The 21,192-nt window shown below is 43.6% G+C and overlaps 1 protein-coding gene across 2 annotated transcripts in view; it reads left to right on the top strand.

Annotated features, from left to right (window-relative positions):
* Positions 1 to 17,829: 17,829 nt before the first annotated feature.
* DPF3 (double PHD fingers 3) overlaps positions 17,830 to 21,192 on the top strand; it is a 170,299-nt gene continuing 166,936 nt past the window's right edge. Inside the window, exon 1 of one of the 2 annotated variants that reach the window (XM_017809995.1) lies at positions 17,830 to 17,903. In XM_017809995.1, the coding sequence (XP_017665484.1) occupies positions 17,872 to 17,903 (32 nt within the window). In that variant the 5' untranslated portion in view covers positions 17,830 to 17,871. The remainder of the gene's footprint in view (positions 17,904 to 21,192) is intronic. The other variant, XM_017810005.1, reaches the window with a different exon arrangement.

Here is a 21,192-nt window from a genome sequence, read left to right as displayed (position 1 = left end):
GACTCCTGATCCATGTAGCAGCAACCTAGTGAATGCAGAATGGCAGATCTGGTGGCTGCTCTTGCCAATTTGTAAGAGAAATGCAAGTGTTTATCACATGTGAGTTTTGTAGCTTGTCTGGGTATTAGAACCCAAGAATCCAGGCTAGATCATTACTAAGCTGCTATACTTGTGTATAAAAATTGTTATTGCAGGACAGGTGTGATCTTAGATATACAGAAAAGATGTACCCATACTTGCTAATTACTCTGTTCTGTATAGTCAAAGTCAAATGACTGAAGTGATAGGTTTACTGAGTTACTTTCTAGCATGAGAAAACAGCACAAGATTGGGAATTCAGAAGATAAATCTTCTACTGTGACAGTAACTCACTTCCATTTTGCATATGTGGATTTAATTTGAAATCCACATTTCAAATCAGGGCATCCCAGTGCCCTGAGCTGGAGGACCATGACTGTGAGAATAAACTCCCAGTCGACCTTGAACTTGTGTGGGATCTACTGCTCAATACAAATCTATGGGGCCTGATGGGATTCATCCAGGAATACTCAAAAGAGCTGACTGATGTCATCATGAGGCATCTCTCAGTGAGTTTTGAATGGTCTTGGGAATTTGGAGGGGTCCCACTTGACTGGAAGATGGCTAACATTGTCCTGATTCTCAAAAAGGGCAAAAAGGATGACTCTGGAAACTATAGGCTTGTCAGTCTCACTTCAATGACTGGTAAAATTATGGAGAAGATTATTCTTGGAGGTATTGAAAAACACCTGAAGGACAACACAGTCATCGGTCACAGCCAGTAGGGCTTCATGAGAGGAAAGTCCTGTTTGTCAAACTTAATTTCCTTTTATGACAAGGTAGCCAACATAGTTGATCAAGGGAAGTGAGTTGATGTAATCTTTTTGGATTTCAGTAAAGCTTTCATTGCTGTCTCTGACAGAATCCTTCTGGACAAAATGTCCATCCCACAGCTGGATAAACACATCATGTGGTGGGTGAGCAATTGGCTCATGGGTCAGGCACAAAGGGTTACAGTGAATAGGGTTACATAAAGCTGGTGACCAGGTCACTAGTGGGATTCCACAGGGCTCCATTTTAGGGCTAATTCTTGTCAACTTCTTCCTAAACCATTTGGATGCAAGACTTGAAGGCATACTGAGTAAGTTTGCTGATGATACTAAATTGGGAGAAACTGTTGGCTCTCGCAAAGGCAGAGAGGTCCTCCAGAGAGCCCAGGACAAATCAGAGGGCTGAGCAATCACTAACTATATGAAGTTTAACAAAGACACGTGCTGGATTCTGCATCTGTGCTGGGGCAACCCTGGGTGTACATATGGACTGGGTAATTAGGCACTGGAGAGCAGTGCCATGGAAAGGGACCTGGAGGCCCTGGTCGATGGCAAGTTGAATATGAGTCAGCAGTGGCCTGGCAGCCAGGAGGGCCAACTGTGTCCTGGGGGGCATCAGGCAAAGCATCACCAGCCAGTTGAGGGAGGGGATTGTCCCACTCTGCTCTGCACTAGGGCAGCCTCACCTTGAATATTGTGTGCAGTTTTGGGCACCACAATATAGGAAAGCTCTTAGTGTCCAAAGGAGGGCAATGAAGATGGTGAAGGTCTTGAAGGGAAGCCATATGAGACATGGCTGAGGTCACTTGGCTTGTTCAGCCTGAGGGCGACTGAGGGGAGACCTCATTGCAGTATACAACTTCCTTGTTAGGGGAAGCAGAGAGACAGGCGCCGATCTCTCTAGTGACCAGCGTCAGAACCCAAAAGAATGGCATGAAGCTGTGTCAGAGGAGATTTAGGTTAGCTATTAGGAAAAGATTCTTCACCCAGATGGTAGTTGGACACTGGAACAGGCTCCCCAGGGAAGTGGTCACAGCACCAAGCCTGACAGAGTTCAAGAAGCATTTGGACAACACTCTCAGGCACACAGTGTGATTCTTGGGGTGGTCTTGTGCAGGGCTGGGAGTTGGACTATGATGATCCTTTTGTGTCCCTTCCAACTCAGGGTATTCGGTGATTCTATGAAATCTCTCTCCTTAGAAAGATAGGCTGAAATCCAGATGCTGGTGCTAGATATTGTGCAGGTAACTGTGTATATCTTAAGTGAGCTCTTGTTGACCCTGATTCTGAAGGGATGTTAAAGGTCCTTTAGTTTTTGCTGTAAAAGGCATAGTTTACTTTGCCATTTTGCTTCAGGCTTGTTACTCCTGTGATGTAGCACAGGCTTCTGCACACCTGCTAGGTTTTGTAAGTCTCTGTTCCAGAAATGGCTGCGCTTTCATACTACATTTGTCTTTGAAAATAGCAAGCTGTCTTTTGAAAGGCAAAGTTCTAGATACACGGGTAGTCCTTTTGAACATTTTTGATGTTTTAGTTAAGTATCTTAAATATGTTTTATGTGCAGCATGAACAGTTACTTAACACTCTGAAATTTCTTTTGTTGTTTTTTGACTTCTGTTATTATTACTTGTAGGCCCAATCTAAGAACTATTAAATAGTATAGAAGTATTCACCTATCCTGCTGATGGTATAGGCATATGTAAGTTGTGTGTGTATACACACAGATGAGCATATCTCAGTCTACAAAACCAGACCTTCTTGAGGAGATATTTCAGTGTATAGGTGTAGAGAATGCTGATTTGAAAGTGATACCAACAACAGAGATATCTATGCTCTGACATATTTCCTGTGGTGCTGTAGGTCTGACATGTCAGTTCAAAACAAAAACTGGCCCCTCTGACAATTTTATTGCTTTTATGCTTTTTTTTTTTTTGTAAAAGATCATGTCAGGTGGTAAAATGATCTGTCAAACTGATAGGGACGCTAAAGAGGCTTTACACTGCAAGAACACAGAACTGAACCTTATATTCTTTGCAGAGCTATTGTAGAGTAGAATATCCTGATGAAGAAACCTATGTTGAATAATACTGTCCTACCTCTTTCTAGGGGGAAAACTTCAGATCTGCGTTGGAAGGTCAAGTTCCTGGCATAAATAATGCTGTCTTTAGAATAGTGGCAGCTGGCAGCTTTTTCCTCTAGACTCATTTGTGCAGCTTATGGGCCTCTAGTACACAAAGTGCTTACAGTTACAAGATTGATTTCTAGCCTTGTATTTAAAATTTGCCAATGAAAAGAACTAGTCAGCATGTCCAAGGAAGTATTTTCTTCTGTGATCAAAATCTTGTGTGTTGCTTTATACCGTCCCTTGTCTGCTTTGGTTATAAGGTTGTACTTTTATACAGAGAGCGGTGAACTGCTTTGCTTTTACACATCAATAGCAGATGTCAGGGCTCTGACAGTTGATTTCCCACTGGAAGAAAAATTTGTGACACAGACCATAGGAATCATCTTTTTTTAGTAGACTTCTATATTAAATACATATGGCTTTGAACAGATGAAGAGACCGATGATATTGTGGGGAAAAAATCCTTCTTGGGAGATGTCAATCTGGAAGTCAGTGTTTTGCTTTCAGAAAACAACACTTTATCTTTTGACCATCCTTCTTGCCCTTCTTTGTGCCTTTTCTAGCTCTAACAACAGTACAAAGTATTGAGGAATTCGGCACACTATAGATTCTTATGTTGTGGCACAGTGCCCAGAGTGTGCCTTCTCTGACTTGTGGTTCAGTAATGAGCTGTTCTCAAATAATTCCTGGTTATATCCCAAGATCTTGTTCTTGACTGAAAATGAGTAGTTCAGAGGCTGAAGATGTACATGCAGTGTTAGGACTTCTTAATTGTCACTGTCACACATTTTACCTGTGTGACATGTCTTATGAGTCAGTTTCTCTTCTCTCCCTGCCCCTTCCCCTCATCTTCTGAAAACCTCCAAAATAAAAATGGGAAAGATGACTCCTCCTGAGTTCAGTTTTGTGGGAATAATAAAGTTCAGTTCCCAAGCTTCTCTGCAGGTTAATTGAAAATAGTCACTGAAACTCTCTGACACCTTACAATGCCCTTTCAGTAGGTAGACTGAGAGGAGCTTGCTTTAGGGGAGAGCTTGGAAAAAATCCATTACTTCCAGGTTCCCAATTTAAGTGCTGATGAAATAACTAGGACTACACTAGAAATGTAATGTGACTGATAGTAAATGGTTACAGGCTTTCTGAATTAGTGCAAAATGGTTTGATGGAAAGAAAAAGTTTCACTGGAAAGAGGTTACTAAGTGGCCCTGATTTCTTTCTGACTGTTGCTGGTAGTGGCAAGCAGTGCTGCAGGGACTGGAAAAGATGTTATTAAAATTTTTGTATGCAGCCCATACACAAAGAACATGGCTGTCCCTGAAGAGGACAAGAGCTTGGTAGTTGCAGTTAAAAATAATTTATTCAGGATCAGTTAATGCTGCAGAATCTGGTGGTCTCTTGTGCCACTGGCCTGTAGTGAGCTGCAGTATGCAAGGTGTGGTGTAGAAGAGATGCATAGCTTTCTGATTGCTTTCTAAATGTGTGCCATGAAGAGATTGTATTAGTGGTGTTACAGTTGATATAATCTAAAGATATAAGCAATGTGATAAAGATACTGTTTTTATCTATACTGTACTAGTCTTAACATGTTAGATGTATCCTACCCATTAGGAGGAATGGACTCATAAAAGTTCCAATTTAAAGTCACCTCTGTAGTATTTCTTAAAACATAATAGGCTACGCTGGCTTGTGAAACCAGCTGTTTCCACTTCCATTTTCTATGTTCAGAGAAGTGACCAGCATTTATGTTGTGTTTGCATGACAACTTTGTAATGACAGCACCAGTGGAAGGGTAACTTAGCATCAACCTCTGGCTGCATAAGTAGCGCTGCTATACCTCCAGTATATGGAACAGTGTCTGAGACAGTAAGTCCTGTCTGATGGCCCAGCGACTCCTTTCTCGTGCTCAGTTATGTGCAGCTTTGTTCATCCATGAAGGTTACAGTAAGCATGACACTTGGCCAGTGTGGTTCATGTGGTAACTTGGCCCATCTTGCTCAGCTGGCCAACCAACCAAACTGCACACAGCCCCAGTTTTGGTGTGTGTCACCGTGTAGACAGCAAGGAGGCAAGACTGGCCATGGAGTAGGAGGACACACCCTGACAGATCTGATGCAAAGCCTATTTAATTCTCTAGAACTATTTTTATGGAATGTGGATTAGGTGCTAAATCCTGGAATGGTGTCTAAAGGTTTCTTATCTAAGGACACCAAATCTCCTGAGACACAAAATGCACTTCTTAATTTTGCTGAGCCCAAGCAAACCTATTGACTTAAAGTATCAAAATAATATGCATGTTACAATTTTTGGTAATTTATAAGTATTCTCGGTCAGACTTGTTATGTGACTACCTAAATTAATCTGAGGGATGAATCAGGGACTGTCTTATTTTTGGGTGTAGTAACGTGAATATGTCCTTTAATATTCTAATATTAATGACAAATTATAGGTCTTCATTTATTTGGCTTTTTCACTGCCCTTTGGTTCAACCTGTTGCACCACCTGCTTTCCTGTAGGACACTCATTGCATGCACATCCCTTTTCACAAACACATGGATAGCAGTCTGGATTGGTTACTGTTGTTGGCTTTTTGTCAGGCTGGATGTCAGGTAGGATGTCATCCTCCTCTGCCACTAGCTGGCTGAGGTGTGAAGGGTTGGGAGGGTTGAGTAGAAAAGCAGGAATTTGCTCTGTATTAGTGTGAAGTGTCCTGCCCAGCTTCCACAATGCTTGAGAATAGTACCAGGTGAGTTAATACCAAAGCCAGTGACAAAAGTGTTTCATCATGGTATCCTTTTCATAGGACTATCCTTCAAGATGTGTCAACTTCAGTAGAAGCTAGGCTAAGTGGAAGGGCCTGAAATGTTTAGGCTGCTAAATTTTTTTTTTCCCCTGAAGACAATTGGTTGGGCTGAATGTTGTGTTTACCCTTTGTTCTTGAAGGAAGAGTTTGGAGGGCTTTTTTTGTAGTCTGACGATCAAAAAAAAAAACAACCCCACATTAATTGTTGATGTGTTAATTTTTCTGATTTAAGGAATGAATGTTTCCATAAAAAGCTTGAAACTACTCTGATAACTGGAAACAGTGCCATAATGTATGGACTCTTAAAATGAGAAATACCTGCCTGATCTTGAAATCATAAGTTTGCATTTGTAAAGGGTTTTCATTGGATGATATTATTGGATTTGGCTTTTTTAGAGCATTATAAACTGAGTGACACTCATATTTATGAAAAATCAGTTTAAATACTATAATAGGCTTCTTTGTGATTTAAGACTTAAATAAATGTCTTGTATGCTTCTTTGGCTCTATAGGCTGTAACTAAAGTCTCATGTTATTTGAGACATACATAGTAAATCCAGGGTGACCCATACTACAGGTTGTTAATCTTTCTTTAAAGATCACTGTATGGCGAAAAATTATTGAACTTTATAGAGATGTCTTGTATGTTTTTCATCCTTCTCTTACCTGATTTTTCCTGACTAAAAATTTTGGCCTGAAGACACTTCTTTCTGTGTAAGTGTTCCTCTGATACTTTTGTTTTGTTCTTCACCAGAAACATCATCATCATCATCATCCATAAAAAACCAGAGTTGGTTGCTGTATGAATAATTCTAGTGTTACAAACAGAACTACGATTTCAAGTGAACAGAGCAAAAGCAGATAAAACACTTCAAAAATGGCTTTCAAGGAGTATCTCAGTACTAGTAAAGCAAAGTGAAAATAAAATCTAATAATGCTGTGTATATAGCACTGATTATTTTTTTAAAAACTTGTTTTCAAGTGTAGTTTTGAGATGGTCCCAAGGCTTCCAGCCTGACTTCAAAGGCTAAATGATGCTCTAGATGTCTGTTCATGCTTGCATGTGCATTCCCAGATGCTAGAGAGGGACTGTGTGTGTGTATGGTCCAAATATAAGTCTTGAGGTGTAATGTCTTTGTCCTGAACACTATGTATTTAGCGTTCTGGGGAAAAGCAGAATGGTACACAGTAGTCCCTCACAGGTATATATAAATATGATACCATATACACAATGTATTAAAAAATAAAAGTAATAGTATGGTTGCAAAGTCTAGCTGCCGAACCCCCTGCCCCCCCCCAAAAAAAAATAGGAGATGCCAGAACAAAGGTTTCTTTAAGAGCTTTAATTCTTCTCCTTTGTGTGGATTGCATTATAATTCATCTCCCTGATAACTGTATCCTTTCTCCCACTGCCCCTGCCACCCTTATACATTAGTAGAGAGCAGAAGTGCACTGGTCTTCCCTGCCCTGCTACCTGCTGCAGTTGTGACTTCTGAATGAGGAACAAATACTGCAGAAATACAGGTGGAATCCATGGGAATTTGGTTGCTGCATCCCAGCAGCTTTCTGATGGTACTTTTTCATGGCTCAGGCGGATGAGGGCGTGTTTTCCACTGAAAATTTGTAAAGCCATATACCTAGCACAAAACTCGCCGAACCGTCTGAGTTTCAAAGCCGTGAAGATACAGAGTCGCCAGACATTATTATTGCCAGATTTAAGGCACCTCGTTCGCTCTCGCTGCCGGAAGCACTCCGATCTTCCAAACGCCGAAACTTCAAAAGCGAGGCGTGTTGGTGCCGCGCGGGGGCGCGCCAGGGCCGCCCCGCCGCCGCCCGCCCAGGTGCGCCGGGGCGGGGAGCGCGGGGCAGGAGGAAGAGGAGGAAGGGCTAAGAGGCGGGAATACGCCGTGCGGGGTTTTCTGTGACCTCAAACGCCTCACGCCCAGAGCTAGTCACCGTACGTACTACACACATCGAGCCTTAATTCGGACACGCCCGCGGTATTGTATTGTGTATTCGGGGAGTTAGCAGATATATTGAGCAATGGCCGTGTAGCAGGACAGAATTGCGTGCACGTTGCTCTTAGCAGGTTTCTTTCGGGCTGTCTTTTTGCTTTTATTGAGCCCACGCTTTCATAAAGAAATACTGTGTCTGGGCCAAATTTTGCACTTATGGATATAAAGAAATGCTGACTTTTTGGGTCAGAACTTTCAACTCTTAATACCAACATTAGATAGTACCAGTTTCTCCTCTGGGTTGACTTTGAGAACAGTATATGAAAATTTGCACAGCAGATCTGAACAGTAGCATGCATATGTTTTAAACCCTCTATATAAACAGAGATGATATTCTGCTAGAGCGTACACCACTATAATGCAGAATAAATCTTACTGGCAGAATAAACTGGATTTGATTGTGACAATGCTGGACAACCCTTCCTCCTGTTGAAGGCGACTTTGGCAGAACCACGCCTTTAGGTTAGAATTGCTTATTATAAATGGGAACAGAACCTTACCGGCAGGGATTTTTCTGTTTGTTTTTAACATCTGTAGCCCAAACGTCCAGCCTTAAGGAGACCAAAGCTAGGCCTCTGAATCCAATAACTCCCAGAGTTACCTAATAGGAAACACTAGACACAGGATCCCATGTGGAATTTAGGCTATGTGAATCGAGGCTTATACAACTATATTACAGCATTCTAAAATACTCCAGTCTGCCTTTCCAAGGTGTCCTATTGTTTGGGCTCTTAGACTTAGTGACTCTGCATTAGTCATATAATCCTACTGTGATTCTAGATAATTTCTTTATAAAATCCAGGTTTCTGCAACTATTGCTTCCTAAATTATTTTCCAGTCCTAGCTGATACCTGTGTGGCCTCTCTTCTGAGGCTTGTTTCCACAAGGTATTTAATAGTATTGCTCACCTTTAGCAAATGAATGGTATCAATGATTATGCATAGACAAATATCTTAGTGTTTTGCTGAACTAGGGTCTACTTTTCTTAATATGATTTTTGGAAACAGCACAGGGCTTCCGTAAGCCTTTAAGCAGAGGTATTAGAATATTTCTGTAAGAATATGGTCTGTTTTGGTGGGTTAGAGCATTAATATTTCTGTGTGTGAAATTAAATATGCAGTAACTGCAAAATGAATGCCTATGGTCCCAGCATTCTTGATGGCTATGGTAACAAGTAGGCTAAACTTGGATGTCCTCAGCACTCCAGTTTGGAATAGCGCCTGGCTTTGGAATATAACATGCTTGCATTTGTATCTGGAATACAACTGGGATTCTCATGTTCAATAATCAGAAGGAGGGAGTGTGAGTGAGGGAAACAGCTGCATGTCTCTGGCAGTAGGCTTTGCATACTTACCCTTGTTGTGTAACCTCCATGCTCCAGAAGTTTGAATCCATTTCAGGAGGTGGGCATGCATTTAGCTGGGAAAAGTGTTAGCTAGTGAATTATTCCAAGTATATAAATAGAGTAAGATCAGACATTGCTTGTCTGATATCAGAGTGATCTTAAGCAACAAGCTCCTCTCTCCCACAGCAAGTGCAAGTACAATTCAGAGTGTTGTGGTGCTATTCTTCCCCTTCTCCTGAAGTGGATATGGCCAATGCCTATGTCTAGAAGAACAAAAAAAGTGGATGGTCATGATTGCTAGGAGAAATTATTACTGTGTGGAGAGATAAAGGGTTTTAATAAAAAGAACTTGGAGAGGAACTAGCCAGTGGCTTGTAAGGAGTAAAAAGCTGTTGCAGAGCTGAAGAGGAGTGGAAAAGAATGCAGGTTGGTTATGCTTGCTGTACCATTTCTGGAGCATAGTAACCTGAGCAATCATAAGGCTTTATTTTGTGGCCATTGGCTGCATAGGTTTCTTGAAAGCCAGATTCCTGCTTGCTTGCATTTTGTAGTGTGATGCTGATGCTTGCAGGAGCCAAGCAGGAAGAATCTCTCCTAAGAAAATAATTTGGTAAGCTATTCTACTTTATGCAAGATGGAGCATTGCAGGACCAAGTGCAATATTGTTCTTTGTAGATGTTTTTATTCTATCAAAGTTTCTCTAATGATTTTAATTCATATTTCATAAGGACTTTAGCTATAGATACCAGATGAGAGGAAGCATTCTGCTGTGTCTGAGATTGGCAAACCTTTTGGGTTTTGCAAGTGAGTGCAGAATTCAACATATATGAAGTAGGTGATTGATCTTACACATAGCTTTACAACGCTTTGCTCAGTTGAAAAACTGTAGTACTTGATCATTCCTGGGCATGACAGGTGCCAAAACATTCTAAATCCTATGAGGTTTCATTTGGTATGTTTGGTGGGATTTTTTGTCTGATGTTGAAGATGCTTGTGCCTTCTTTTTTCAAATGTACAGGCCGGCATGCTCCTAGCTGGCTGTTGACTTTTTAAACAAACAAAAAATGCCCCATTAGAAGTAGGAGTTGGAAGGAATAGCAAGGTAGAAAACTTGGATTTTTTGCATGTGGCACAGTGGACATGATGGAGAGTGTAAGATTTATGTGATGGTGTTGTGTTTAGACTTGTATTCTGCTCTCAGCTCTTGAGTAGCAATCTCTTCTGTCCCATCAGCCTGAGATCTGAAGATGTGTCACATATATATGTATGAATGCTACTTGTAGCTAATGTGAAGGATAGAGTGTGTGGTTCATGATTATACTGGTTAGGGAGCTTGAGCCTCTGTAGCCTACTTGAGCTCCCTCGTAACAGTTGTTAACTGTGGGTTTCGAAATGAGGCCTGTGTAAGTCTACTCTTATGGATACTGGGATAAATAGTAGCTAAAGGCAGTAGGCCCATATTAGTAATACACATGAAAGATGAGAAACTGTCCCTATGTCTATATATGCCTGGTAAATCCTGCACTAGGCATGAGGCACTATCCACAGGATAGTCTTAGAAATAGCCTAATAAGCATCATCAGAGGGAGCAAAATTATGGGCCTTGCATCAAGCAGTATCCCATGAGCCTTTTTTCTTTGCTTGGAATTTCATAATAAACTTTGGCAAGCTCTTCTTAGGTGCTTTCTGCTGAGGCAGCACAGAGTAGAAGTGTCAGCAAAGGCCTGTCAACTCAAGCAAAAGCCTAAACGAGTGGAAGACTTGACACAAGGGCTTAGATGTGTGAGAAGAGTTGCTGGAGTAAGAGTTGTGTGGCAGAGCTTCCTGCTGGAGAGGTGGCTACTGCCTTCGAATGAGGTGTCCTGGCAGCAAAGCTGCTCCACCCTTGCTTAAAAAATAAACAAACAGGAAAACAAACAAAAAAGCCCAACAAGTAAAGATCTGCCCATGGCAACACTAGTTTTATGTAAGGGATTTTACCAATGTGGCTACCTCTGTTAAAAAGTATCAGCAAAATTATTCTGAAGGGGAGAATTCTGATCTGAGATCCTGTCTGGATTGGGGAAAATTGTATCAGATTAGTTCCATAGGCTCAAGCTGGGGAGATTTGTGGGCAGGTAAATCAGGGCTGGCTCCACTGTGACATTGACTGCAATAACTTTCTCTAATAGGTTCCCAGGATCAATTTTATGTTATACCAGTACTGCATTTGTTCACTGAAATTTGCAGTCATCAACTTTTAAAGTTAGGCTTGACCTAAACCAGTATTTTAGGCAGGTCAGTCTGTACCTTTCTGTTGTTTCTCTTCTCTACCAACGAAAAGTTGGATGGGAAATAGAAAAACAATTTTGTGACACTTTTAAAGCTGTTTCTATTTAGCAGGATTTAAACCATAGCTAAACAAGAGTTGTCTTACTTCCTCCTTACTTGAATTTTCCTCTGGTGTTTGGTCAATCAATGCAATAAAATGAGCTAGTGCCTTCTTATCTCCTCACTGATTCCAAACTGCTGTTTATGTGAATGTTTTTCTTTCCACTGCAACCACCCCATCAGATTTTTTCTTTGAATTTTTACAAAGTGGAAGATATTTTAAGTTACAGATTGGAACAAAACATAAGGAAAGAAAAAAATTAAAGGATGCAATACTGTAAATCTTTCATATTTATATGGAAGAGAGGGTGAAACTCTTGAAGGTGTTATTAAAATTATAAAAAAAAACCCTTGAAATTAAAAACATTTCACAAATAATATTAAACTTAAAAAAAAATTAGCAGGTGAGACATTTTCATGCTAAATCTAATTTTCAGTATTGTTAAAAGGCATAGTTTTGTTTTAAGCTATATAACTCCTGTATGTGCTACAAAAGCAGCCTGCTTATGATGGTGTTTGTTCCAAAGACCAAAATACACTCAGTAAACAAGAAAACTTGAATACTGAAAGAAAACAAGTCATTACATTCAAGCTATGTCTGGACAGTTCAGTTCTGCACACTCTACTAAAAAAAAAAAGTCTCCACAGTGGAGTAAGCAGAGAGTCACATACTCATTCCTTTCTTTGAGATGGTCTCATCAGTAAGGAAGAAAAGGCGAAGCTGTTCAAATCAACAGCAGATTCAAAGTTAGCACTCTCTTTGGATGAATGTGGCGGTTTTATGTTTTTCTCAGCTGTTAATTCTCTCAGGTAGAGTGCTATTCATTATTCTCAATCCAAATGCTAAACCTGTCTTAAAATCTTAATGATGAAATTATGGTGTGTGCTCTGTGCTTATTAGAGATAAGATTGATTAAGAAGGTATTATATTCTGTTTTCTCCTCACAGGCAAGAGGAAGTCATGTTACACCACTTTTAGGCTACATTTGAAGTCTGTCTTTAAAGGCAGTGAATACCATAGGTAGACAGTATCTCAGGACTCTATTCAGAGTAGTGATAAGAAACTTTTTTGGAGAGTCAGATTCTGCCTATTAGTTGTGCCCTAATCTATACCACCTACTCATTCTGAAATTTAAGGCACCTTAGAAAGTTCCTTTCATCCTTGCACCAGGAATAGATGGAGACAGGATACACCATTATTTTGGATGAATCAGGGTACCACCTCTGTATACCATTAATGGATGTACTGTAGAAACACTTTTCCCTACCTTTAATGCAGGAAAGAGTGAAAAGGACTCCCAAAGGAGTTTTCTTTTTCTTTATTCTTTTATTTTTCTTTATTCCTTTATTTTTGTTTATTCTTTTATTTTTCTTTATTCTTTTTTCCTTTATTTTTGTTTATTATTTTATTTTTATTTATTCTTTTTTCCTTTAATTTTTTTCCCCCCAGCTAATTACTCACTTAAGAAATTAAGACAGACAGACCTGTGACTCTGGATGTGTAAATCATGAGCTTTGTGATGTGAACTCAGTTTTGACCCTTCTAAATTTTACCAGTGACTCCCCTCATGGAGAGGACAACCATAGTTATTGAATGTGTGCTCTTCAGAGCATATGTCTGTTTTATTAGATTCCTTTCCCTACTAGTACTATGGTATTGCAGTGGCTACAACAAAGTTGTATTCCCCTTTTGAAGTAGCTTGTTTATAACATTTATTTCTGTTGTTGGGGAAATTTAAGAACAATGCATGGCAAAGAATCTTCTGGAAGCCACACTAAATAGACTTTTAGCAGTTCGTTAAATTGGGGACAGATTTGAGCCAGACTCTGGAACCTTAAAAAACTTCTGTCTCCCCAAACTTTTGAAAGCTTCAGATTGAGGCCTCAATGTACTTCTTAATAGTAGAGACTCTTCTTTAGTGTTTAAATATATTTATTTTATCAAAACATCCCGCTAAAAAAATAAAGGGGCTTGAGTCCAGACCTCAGCATAGAAGCAATCCAGGTGTACTTTGGGAACTCAGAATCAGGCCTGAAATCAAGCTAGACTAAAGGCATCCAAGAATTGTTGCTATAGCTATACAGGGGAAATTTTGCTTAGAAAAAAAATAAAAATTTGAAGTCCCTTCCAAGAATGCAGTTCCCATTGTTGTGAAGAATGATTTGTTGGCGCCAATTTTGACTCTGTGTAGCTCCATAGTTATCTTTGTTATGCTGACTATGTAAATTTTTTGGTGATGTGTCTGTAGACGGCTGGTGTTGAGTCTGTAACATTGACACTGATATCTTTTCCTCCTCTTTCAGCTAAGCAACTATTGATAAAGATCAAAGAAAGTGAGGAGGAGGGCTGACAAGAAACAGTGTATGAGAGATGCCTGCACAGCTTTAATAAATAAAAAGGGGTTAAGACTTCAAATTTCTTGCAGGATACCTGTGCATGTGGGGCCCTGTTTTGCTGTAACAAACTACATTACTGCACTCTCATATTTAAAGCTATATGAATCTGGTACTTTGCATATTAATATATATAAAGAAAATAAAATTGTATATTGCTGGAAATATCTGAGAACATTAAACTGTTGTTAATCTACCAGAAACCACTTCTTTTTTTTTTTCAGCTTTGTCTTTTATGTTTCCCTCCATAGCAAAATTAGATTTGTGGCTTTCAGTGTCAGTGTCTAGTTTGTTTCACTTTCCAATTCACAAGAGTTGAGGAATGTATAATAAGAACCTAACTTTCCCTCCCTCCAGAAAAGAGCAACTCTACATTAAAACCTAATAAAATAAAAAGGAAAGCAGGAGATAATAAATGCCAGGTAAAAATTCTTTCACAGTGAAATATTGTCAGCCAAAATAAGGCTTTCCAGGGTGAACAGGAATATTGTTGAGACCTCACAGAAATTGTCAAGGTGCTTGCATTATGTAAATAGTAAAAATGTTTGAAACAGAGGTGGATCAGGAGAGCAGTGTTATGTTCTATGAGACATGACACTTCCCAGTACACTGAGAAGACACAACACCATGTTCTACTTGGGTAGAGATCAGGTACAGTTCTGTATCTTCTAAAACCCTGCTCACTCCAATATTATAGATGCAGTATGCCTATACCTTGTGTTAATGTTATAGATCTTACCCCAATAGATTTATGTCAAAACTTACCTTCCTTTTTCAAAATGTATATATTGGCTGTCCACACATTTGGCAACCTCTAGTTAAAAATACACCCACCTAGGTTTTTTTATGCAAAATACTTCTAAATTATTTACTTCTAAATTATACTTTCTTGCAACCTCCTTGTTATGTTTCAGCTTAGTCTGAATTAAACTAACAGTAGCTATGTAGAACTGTAAAAATCCTAAAGTTGTAACTCAGCATATGTGTAATTGAGTGTGTTTGAGACGTGTTGGTCCTGTAGGGTGTAAAACAATAGCAAGACTATTGATTACTGACTTACAGTACAGTAAAATCAGAGGAAAATTTAATCTAAAAATTTAGCTCATAAATGATCTGCTCCTGATGGACTGGTGTGTATGTGAAAATGGAGGTAACTATGGCATGGCATAAAATTTTTATTAATAAAGTTTGTTAAAAGCAAAATGCCACTCAGTGCTCTGTGCCTCTTTTTTTTCTAAATGAAACACATGGTAGGAAAATTATATGGACTTGTGAACAAAGCCTGAGGTCTTTATTACCGTGGGTGAGACTTTCCGCTGTGCTGATATAGCAGCTCTGTCCTTGAGCATCCTGGAGATTCCTCTGAGCGAGGCAGTGCTGTTGACTGGTTCTCCTGGCCAGGAGCGTGGGGTCTGCCTGGGAAAAGGGCTATCAACAGTCCAAGGTCATCTGTGCCTGTTCTCACTGTTCGTTGCTTTTGCTGGTACTGATAAAGGCCCAACGTCTGAATAACAGTAGCAGCCAGGGAAGCACGTGTGGCTTAATCCCATTTTTGCAATACGCTCCCTGCCAAGCTGCACCAAGAGCTCTTTGCCTGAAGAGCAGGAATGGGCCTATATATCCAACAAAACAGGACCAGAGGGACTCATTAAACTCTTAAAAATGACCTCAAACAGGTTTTCTTAATTCTCTGAAAATGTCACCAGTTCTCATTAGAAAATCTCAGGGCTTTCTAGAGCTTGGCTGGATTTTGGGGCCTTTTCTCAGTTGCACAAATCTGTCTCTGGTTCTGCAGTGTGTTACGATTCCAGGCTGTTTTTTCTTACGTGTGAAGCAAAGTCATTGTTATCCCACAAGTGAATATTGCCCATCCTAGGGTAAATGCTTGCTAAAATGTTTGCTGTTGAGTGAGTGTAGTGGCAACATGAAAAGTTGAACCAGAAATCCTCGTAATAGCAAAATGCAGTATAGGTTGCTAGTCCACGGTCACCAGTTCAGGTGCCTGCTAAGCCGTTTGTTTCTTTGCAGCACGTACATCAACTGTGTGCTTATGACAACTCGGCAGTTTGTGGTTAGCTTTTCCTGTGAGCAGTGAGAGTACTGAACAGGAGGGTCTGAAGTCACATTCAATGTCACCTGGGCTACTACTATATTAAATAATATAATGTAATATGATAATGGAAACGTTCTTAAAGATTACTTCCCAGAACTGTTTTGGGATAGATCTCAGCATCTTGGCAACTCTCCAGCTGACAGAAAGCTTATTTCTCCTAAGCAGTGCCTGTAACCAAATGGCTTAGATTGCTTTGATGGAAGAGATAATTCCCTCCAGGGATATATGACTGGCACAGTACCTAGGTTGACCTAGTAGCTGGAGTAGGCAGTGTTTTGGAAAGAGGGATCCTAGACAGACCTTAAACTTCAACTTTTTGCAAACTTTTGATGCAAACCTCATTCTCATTAGTCTCATCTCCCCTTTCGGACTGTGAATAATAATTTCTCTGTCTTTCTGTTCTCTGTCCCTCTTCTCTTTTGCCTCATTATTGGAGAGTTTTATTTTGTCAAACAATTGAGCAAGAGATTTTGTTTGCTTCACCTTTTCAATTTCAGCCCACTAGCTCAGGAAGATTGCTATTTCTGCTTCTGTTAGCACCCTAATATCTCAGAAACATCATTACTTTCATTCTTTTATTCTTTAAGTTGTGAATCAAATTAGTTCTCTAGTCTCCTCCCTTTTACTGCTTTTACAGCAGTGTGTTTTAATTGTTTTTAGTTGAATTTCTTCTGGTAATACAGATGTGAAGAACGGCAGCCTTGGTTTTGGTGGTGATTGGCTGTGTTTTTTAAAGGGATAGAGGATGCCTGAAGGGAGATGAGACCTTTGAGGGAGGGAGAGAAGTATGAGATGACAAAGTTGATGTTACTATCAGACAAGGAGGAAACTTGTTGGTTTGACTCTGCTCTTGTTGACGCCTAATTTACACTGGCATAATTTCGTGAACTTCAGTGGATTTACTTCTGAGAGTGAGATTAGGATTGACACCTCTTAAATCACTCGGGTCATGCTCCATAATTCATTCGCAAGCTCCTTTAATTAGTTGCAGGTAAGCCCAGACTTCCTGGAGTTTGCTGCTTCCCCAGGAATGGACTCTGCCAGCTCCCAGTCGCGCTCGGGGTCCAGCCTCCCGCTCCTCTCATCGCCCGTCCGGGGGAACGCGGGTCAGGGCTCTTTCCCTCGCGGCTCCCAGTGCCGGAGGGAGCGGAGGGCCGGCTCCTGGCGCGCCAGAAGTTGCTCTGTGTGAGAGCCGAGCCGGGCCGTGCAGGGCCGGGCGAGCGGGCGGGCGGTCCGGCCGCCGCGCGTTATGTAAGGGCGCAGGGGCTGCGGGCCGGGATGACTGACAGGGAGAGGGAAATTCCTGGGGGAGGGGGAGCCGCGTTGCTCTGAAGCCGCTGCCAGCGCCGGCGGCTCACGGAGACCTGGGAGGGAGCGCGGCTGTGGAGCGAGGGAAGCAGCCCGGGGAGGACGCTGCCGGGCAGCATGCGGAGCGACCGGGCGGCGCGGGCTCGCTCCCCCGGCGGGGCACTCTGCCTGTGGAACGGGGGGGCAGCGGCGGCCGTGCGAGGGGGCGAGGAGCGAGCCGGGCTTTCCCTCTCGCGGTGCGGAGCGTTAGAACTGGAGCTGGAGAGCGGCGGAGAAGTGTCCCCCCGGCCGCCCCGAGCCCTTGGGTGCCCCCCGGCGCGGCTGCGGCCCCGGCGGCGGCGCTGCCCCTTTAAGACCTGCTCGGCAGCAGTTCCAGGGAGAGGGAGTGACCTCTGGGCTTTGACAGCTCCCCTAATAACCAGCAGCGCCCCGGCCCCGCCCCCGGCGCGCCATTGGCCGGCGGGCCGGTATGCCGCGCTGCCATTGGCTGGCCGCTTCCCCTGAGCGAACCTTTAGAACTCCGAGACACAATATTCTGTTACATTGTAGCAAAATGGCGACTGTCATTCACAACCCCCTGAAAGCGTAAGTAGGAATCAAAAATGTACATATTCCGCGTGGTTTAAATATGAAAAAAGGCGCCTTTCCGGCGCTGGCTGCCAGCCGGAGCCGGGTGCCGGCAGCCTCCCGGCGGGTCCCTCCTTCCGCCCTCCTTTCTGCCCCAGCGACTCGCTCGTTTTTTGTGCAACACATCCCCGCGGCTCGCGCCGAAATTAACGAGGAAAAAATTGTCGGGTTAATTGGAGCCCGGGCGCAGGGCGGGGGGCGGCGGGGCGGGGGGCGGTGGCGGCGGCGGGATGCCCGCCCGGCGCTCCCGGGGCGCAGCGCGGAGCTGGCGGCGGCCGCGTCCCGCGGGGTGCGCGCACTTGACACGTCCTGGCCGCGCTGCCCCCCGGAGTCGCCCCGCGCCGCCGCGCTCCGCGGGGCAAGCACCGGCCCGGGGGGGCGCTCGGAGCGCGGAGCCTCCGCGCTCCCACCGCGGCTCGGAGTTACCTCCGCAAATCTTTGGGGAGTTAGGATGTCTTGGCGAAGGGGAGCGGAGCGTCCCCCGTCGCTCCACGGCTGGACGGTCGGAAAAGCGGGGCAGCGGGGGCACTGCCGGCGCTCCTCGGCGTTCCTATGGGAGAGAGAGGGAAGAGGAGAGGGAGGGAAGCAGACTTGGGTGAAATGAATGGCTCGGGACTGCCGGTCGCTGATTTGGGGCAGGAAGTCTGGAGATCTGTTTTGCATATGACAGGCTTTCGCTTTTCAAAGTGGGGAAGAGAGTTGATTGTGTTTCCATCTTGAGAGCAGGCACAAGCCGCCGAGGGCTGCGCGAACGGGGTCTGACCCCTGCTCGAGAGAGGGAGGGAGGAAGGGGGCAGGTACTTCTGCTGCGGAGGTATTCCGGGGTTCCTGGTCTGCAAATAAGGCTGATTTCCGAGGGGGACCACGGGAGCCGGTTGTCGTCTTCTGGATCGCGTCCTTTATTTTCCTTGTGGTCTGCAGCGCACGCCGCTAATCCCCGAAGGCATTAGGGAGAGTGGGATTTGGCAGCGTATGTGGGGAGAGGAGCTGTCTTAACCTTTTTCAAACGACTTCCCTGCTAACGGGGGCAGCGCTCTTGCTAGTAAAGCAGGGAAGCACAGTACCTGGCGGTGACGCTTCGTTTGCACTTTCTGGCTGCTCTGAGTGGGTGTTTTTATACCTTCGAGTTTTCCGAGATGAAATTAGGGTTGCGAGATTTTTCTTTTCTTTTTTTTTTTTTTTTCCCCAACTCAAGTCTCTCCGGCTGGAGTTGGAAAAACACTTGAAGGTTTTTCCAGGGGTTCCTGCGGCTGTCTCTCTGCGATCCGGAGGGAAAGGAAAGCCTCGAGCTGGGAAGGGGTGCTGACATGTTTATCTCCTGCTCCGTCCTGGCAGAAAACCTTTGCTTTCATTTACCCGCTCTCTCGGGTACGAGAATCCGCGGGGAGAGAGGAGCGCAGTTGCCAGGGGGTTAATCAAAGAAGTCCGAGTATCCTCATGGGTGGGCGGCGAGGGACGGAACATACTCTGAAAACCGCGCGGAAGAGGCGGCGTTGCCCCCCCCGTTCGACGGCAGGTTTGACGCTTGTGCAGGCGAGGGCGATTTCTTCCCGCGCCCCTCCCGACCGCCGGGCGCTGCCCTGGCACGGGCACCGCACGCCGGGGGCCGCACCGCCCGGCTCCGCACCTGGGCCGGGAGCAGCCGCGGACGTGTGTTGCCGGTGGCGGGGAAGCCCGGGCTCAGTGGCCTCTGGCGACGACGGGTGCGAGGCGGCGAGCTCTCGGGAGCGGCCGCGGCCCCGGGAACATGCCGGGCGACCCCGGCCCCCGCCCCGCCGGCGGATGGGACCTCGCCTCGTCGCCTCGCACTTCGCGGCACCGTGGGGCTCCCAGCAGTCGCGGCGGATCCTGCCGAAGGGCTGCTTGTGCCGAAATGAATTGGGGCCCGATCCCGCTGCTGCTGCTAAACTCGGGGAGGACAGGATGAGGCCATTTATAATTAGCTCCCTTCTCCTCTCCTCGCCCCTGGGGGGTGTGAGAGGAGGAAACAATAGACATCAAGTGCTGGGTTCGCTTTTCTCGGTGTGCCTTTTTAAGTACTAAGGCTATGTGGAGGACGCGGAATTGGTACTGGCTGTCTGACACCATCTGCAATTTTGTTGACAACTTGTTTAATAAAACATTTTATAATTTTCACTTATTCTTTAAAGTTGCTGATCGGGAAACAATACACATGTGGATAAATTATGCATGGGATAAATTAGGACAAAAGCAGTAGGACACATAATAAAGGAGGGATGCAATGCACAGTGTTTTATCCTCATGTGTCCTTCCTGACAATGAACGGGAGCTGAATGACATTTGCATTTCCTCTGTCTGCGTTTTGATTGTATCTCAGAACCCACAAACGCCCCCTACAGAAACTGGCCACACAAAGGTTTTGCTCCGAGATGGGGGACAATGTAGAGACTGAGAAATCCCAGCTCAGGTATCAAGCAGCTCCTTGTGTGTGCTTGTGCGTTTAAGAGTGTCCAATATTCAGTTTGTCTCTGGCACTGGGACACATATGTGGCCTTGTTCACGCTAGACTAGTCTCTCTGGATAATGTATTCCAGTGTACCTGCGCATCTGTGGGAATGCATTTCATAGAATAGCTCTGTACCTGGAGTCCCTTATTAATGATTGGCTTCTTCTTACACTCAACTTGCCACTTTCTCTGTCCAGCGCTCTCTTCTCACTTTCTGGTTCTCTTTTGGTGCTTTCATTCCTATGCTCTTCTCTCCTTCACTTCCTCTGGTGATCCAATCAACCTGACATGACTGCCTGTTATTTCTGCCATTTATTACCTTGTTGTTTACCAACATGGTGCTACAGGCAAAAATATCTAAGTTTAACACATCTGCAAGGTAAAGGTGGCAGGTGTTTGGAGAAACACAGTCTTCATCTGTAGAAGTGGCAGTATTCTGACAGCTTTGATGGGACAGCAGTGGATTTGACGTGCCGAGTTTGCTGGGTTGGTTTTTTTTCCTACTAGTTTGTGTACCTATCTCCATGCTTTTTCTCTCCACCTTCTTCTCCTTTGGATATCTTAATATGACAACATTTGAGTGGTGCAGTAGAAGAAAAAAAAACATTTTAAAAGTACTCTGAATTACTTGAAATGTCAGTCAGAAATCTCAATGGACTTTGCAAACATTAATTAATTAAACCTCTCAATACCCCTGTGAAGAAAGGATTATTGCCTTTGTTTTATGGATGGCTAATCTAGGACGAAGTGGTTCAGCAACTTTCTAAGAGATCAAGTCTA

This window comes from Lepidothrix coronata, unplaced genomic scaffold (assembly GCF_001604755.1).
Source record: "Lepidothrix coronata isolate B3197 unplaced genomic scaffold, Lepidothrix_coronata-1.0 Scaffold1, whole genome shotgun sequence".
NCBI lineage: Eukaryota > Metazoa > Chordata > Aves > Passeriformes > Pipridae > Lepidothrix > Lepidothrix coronata.
This window is presented reverse-complemented; position numbering and strand designations above follow the sequence as displayed.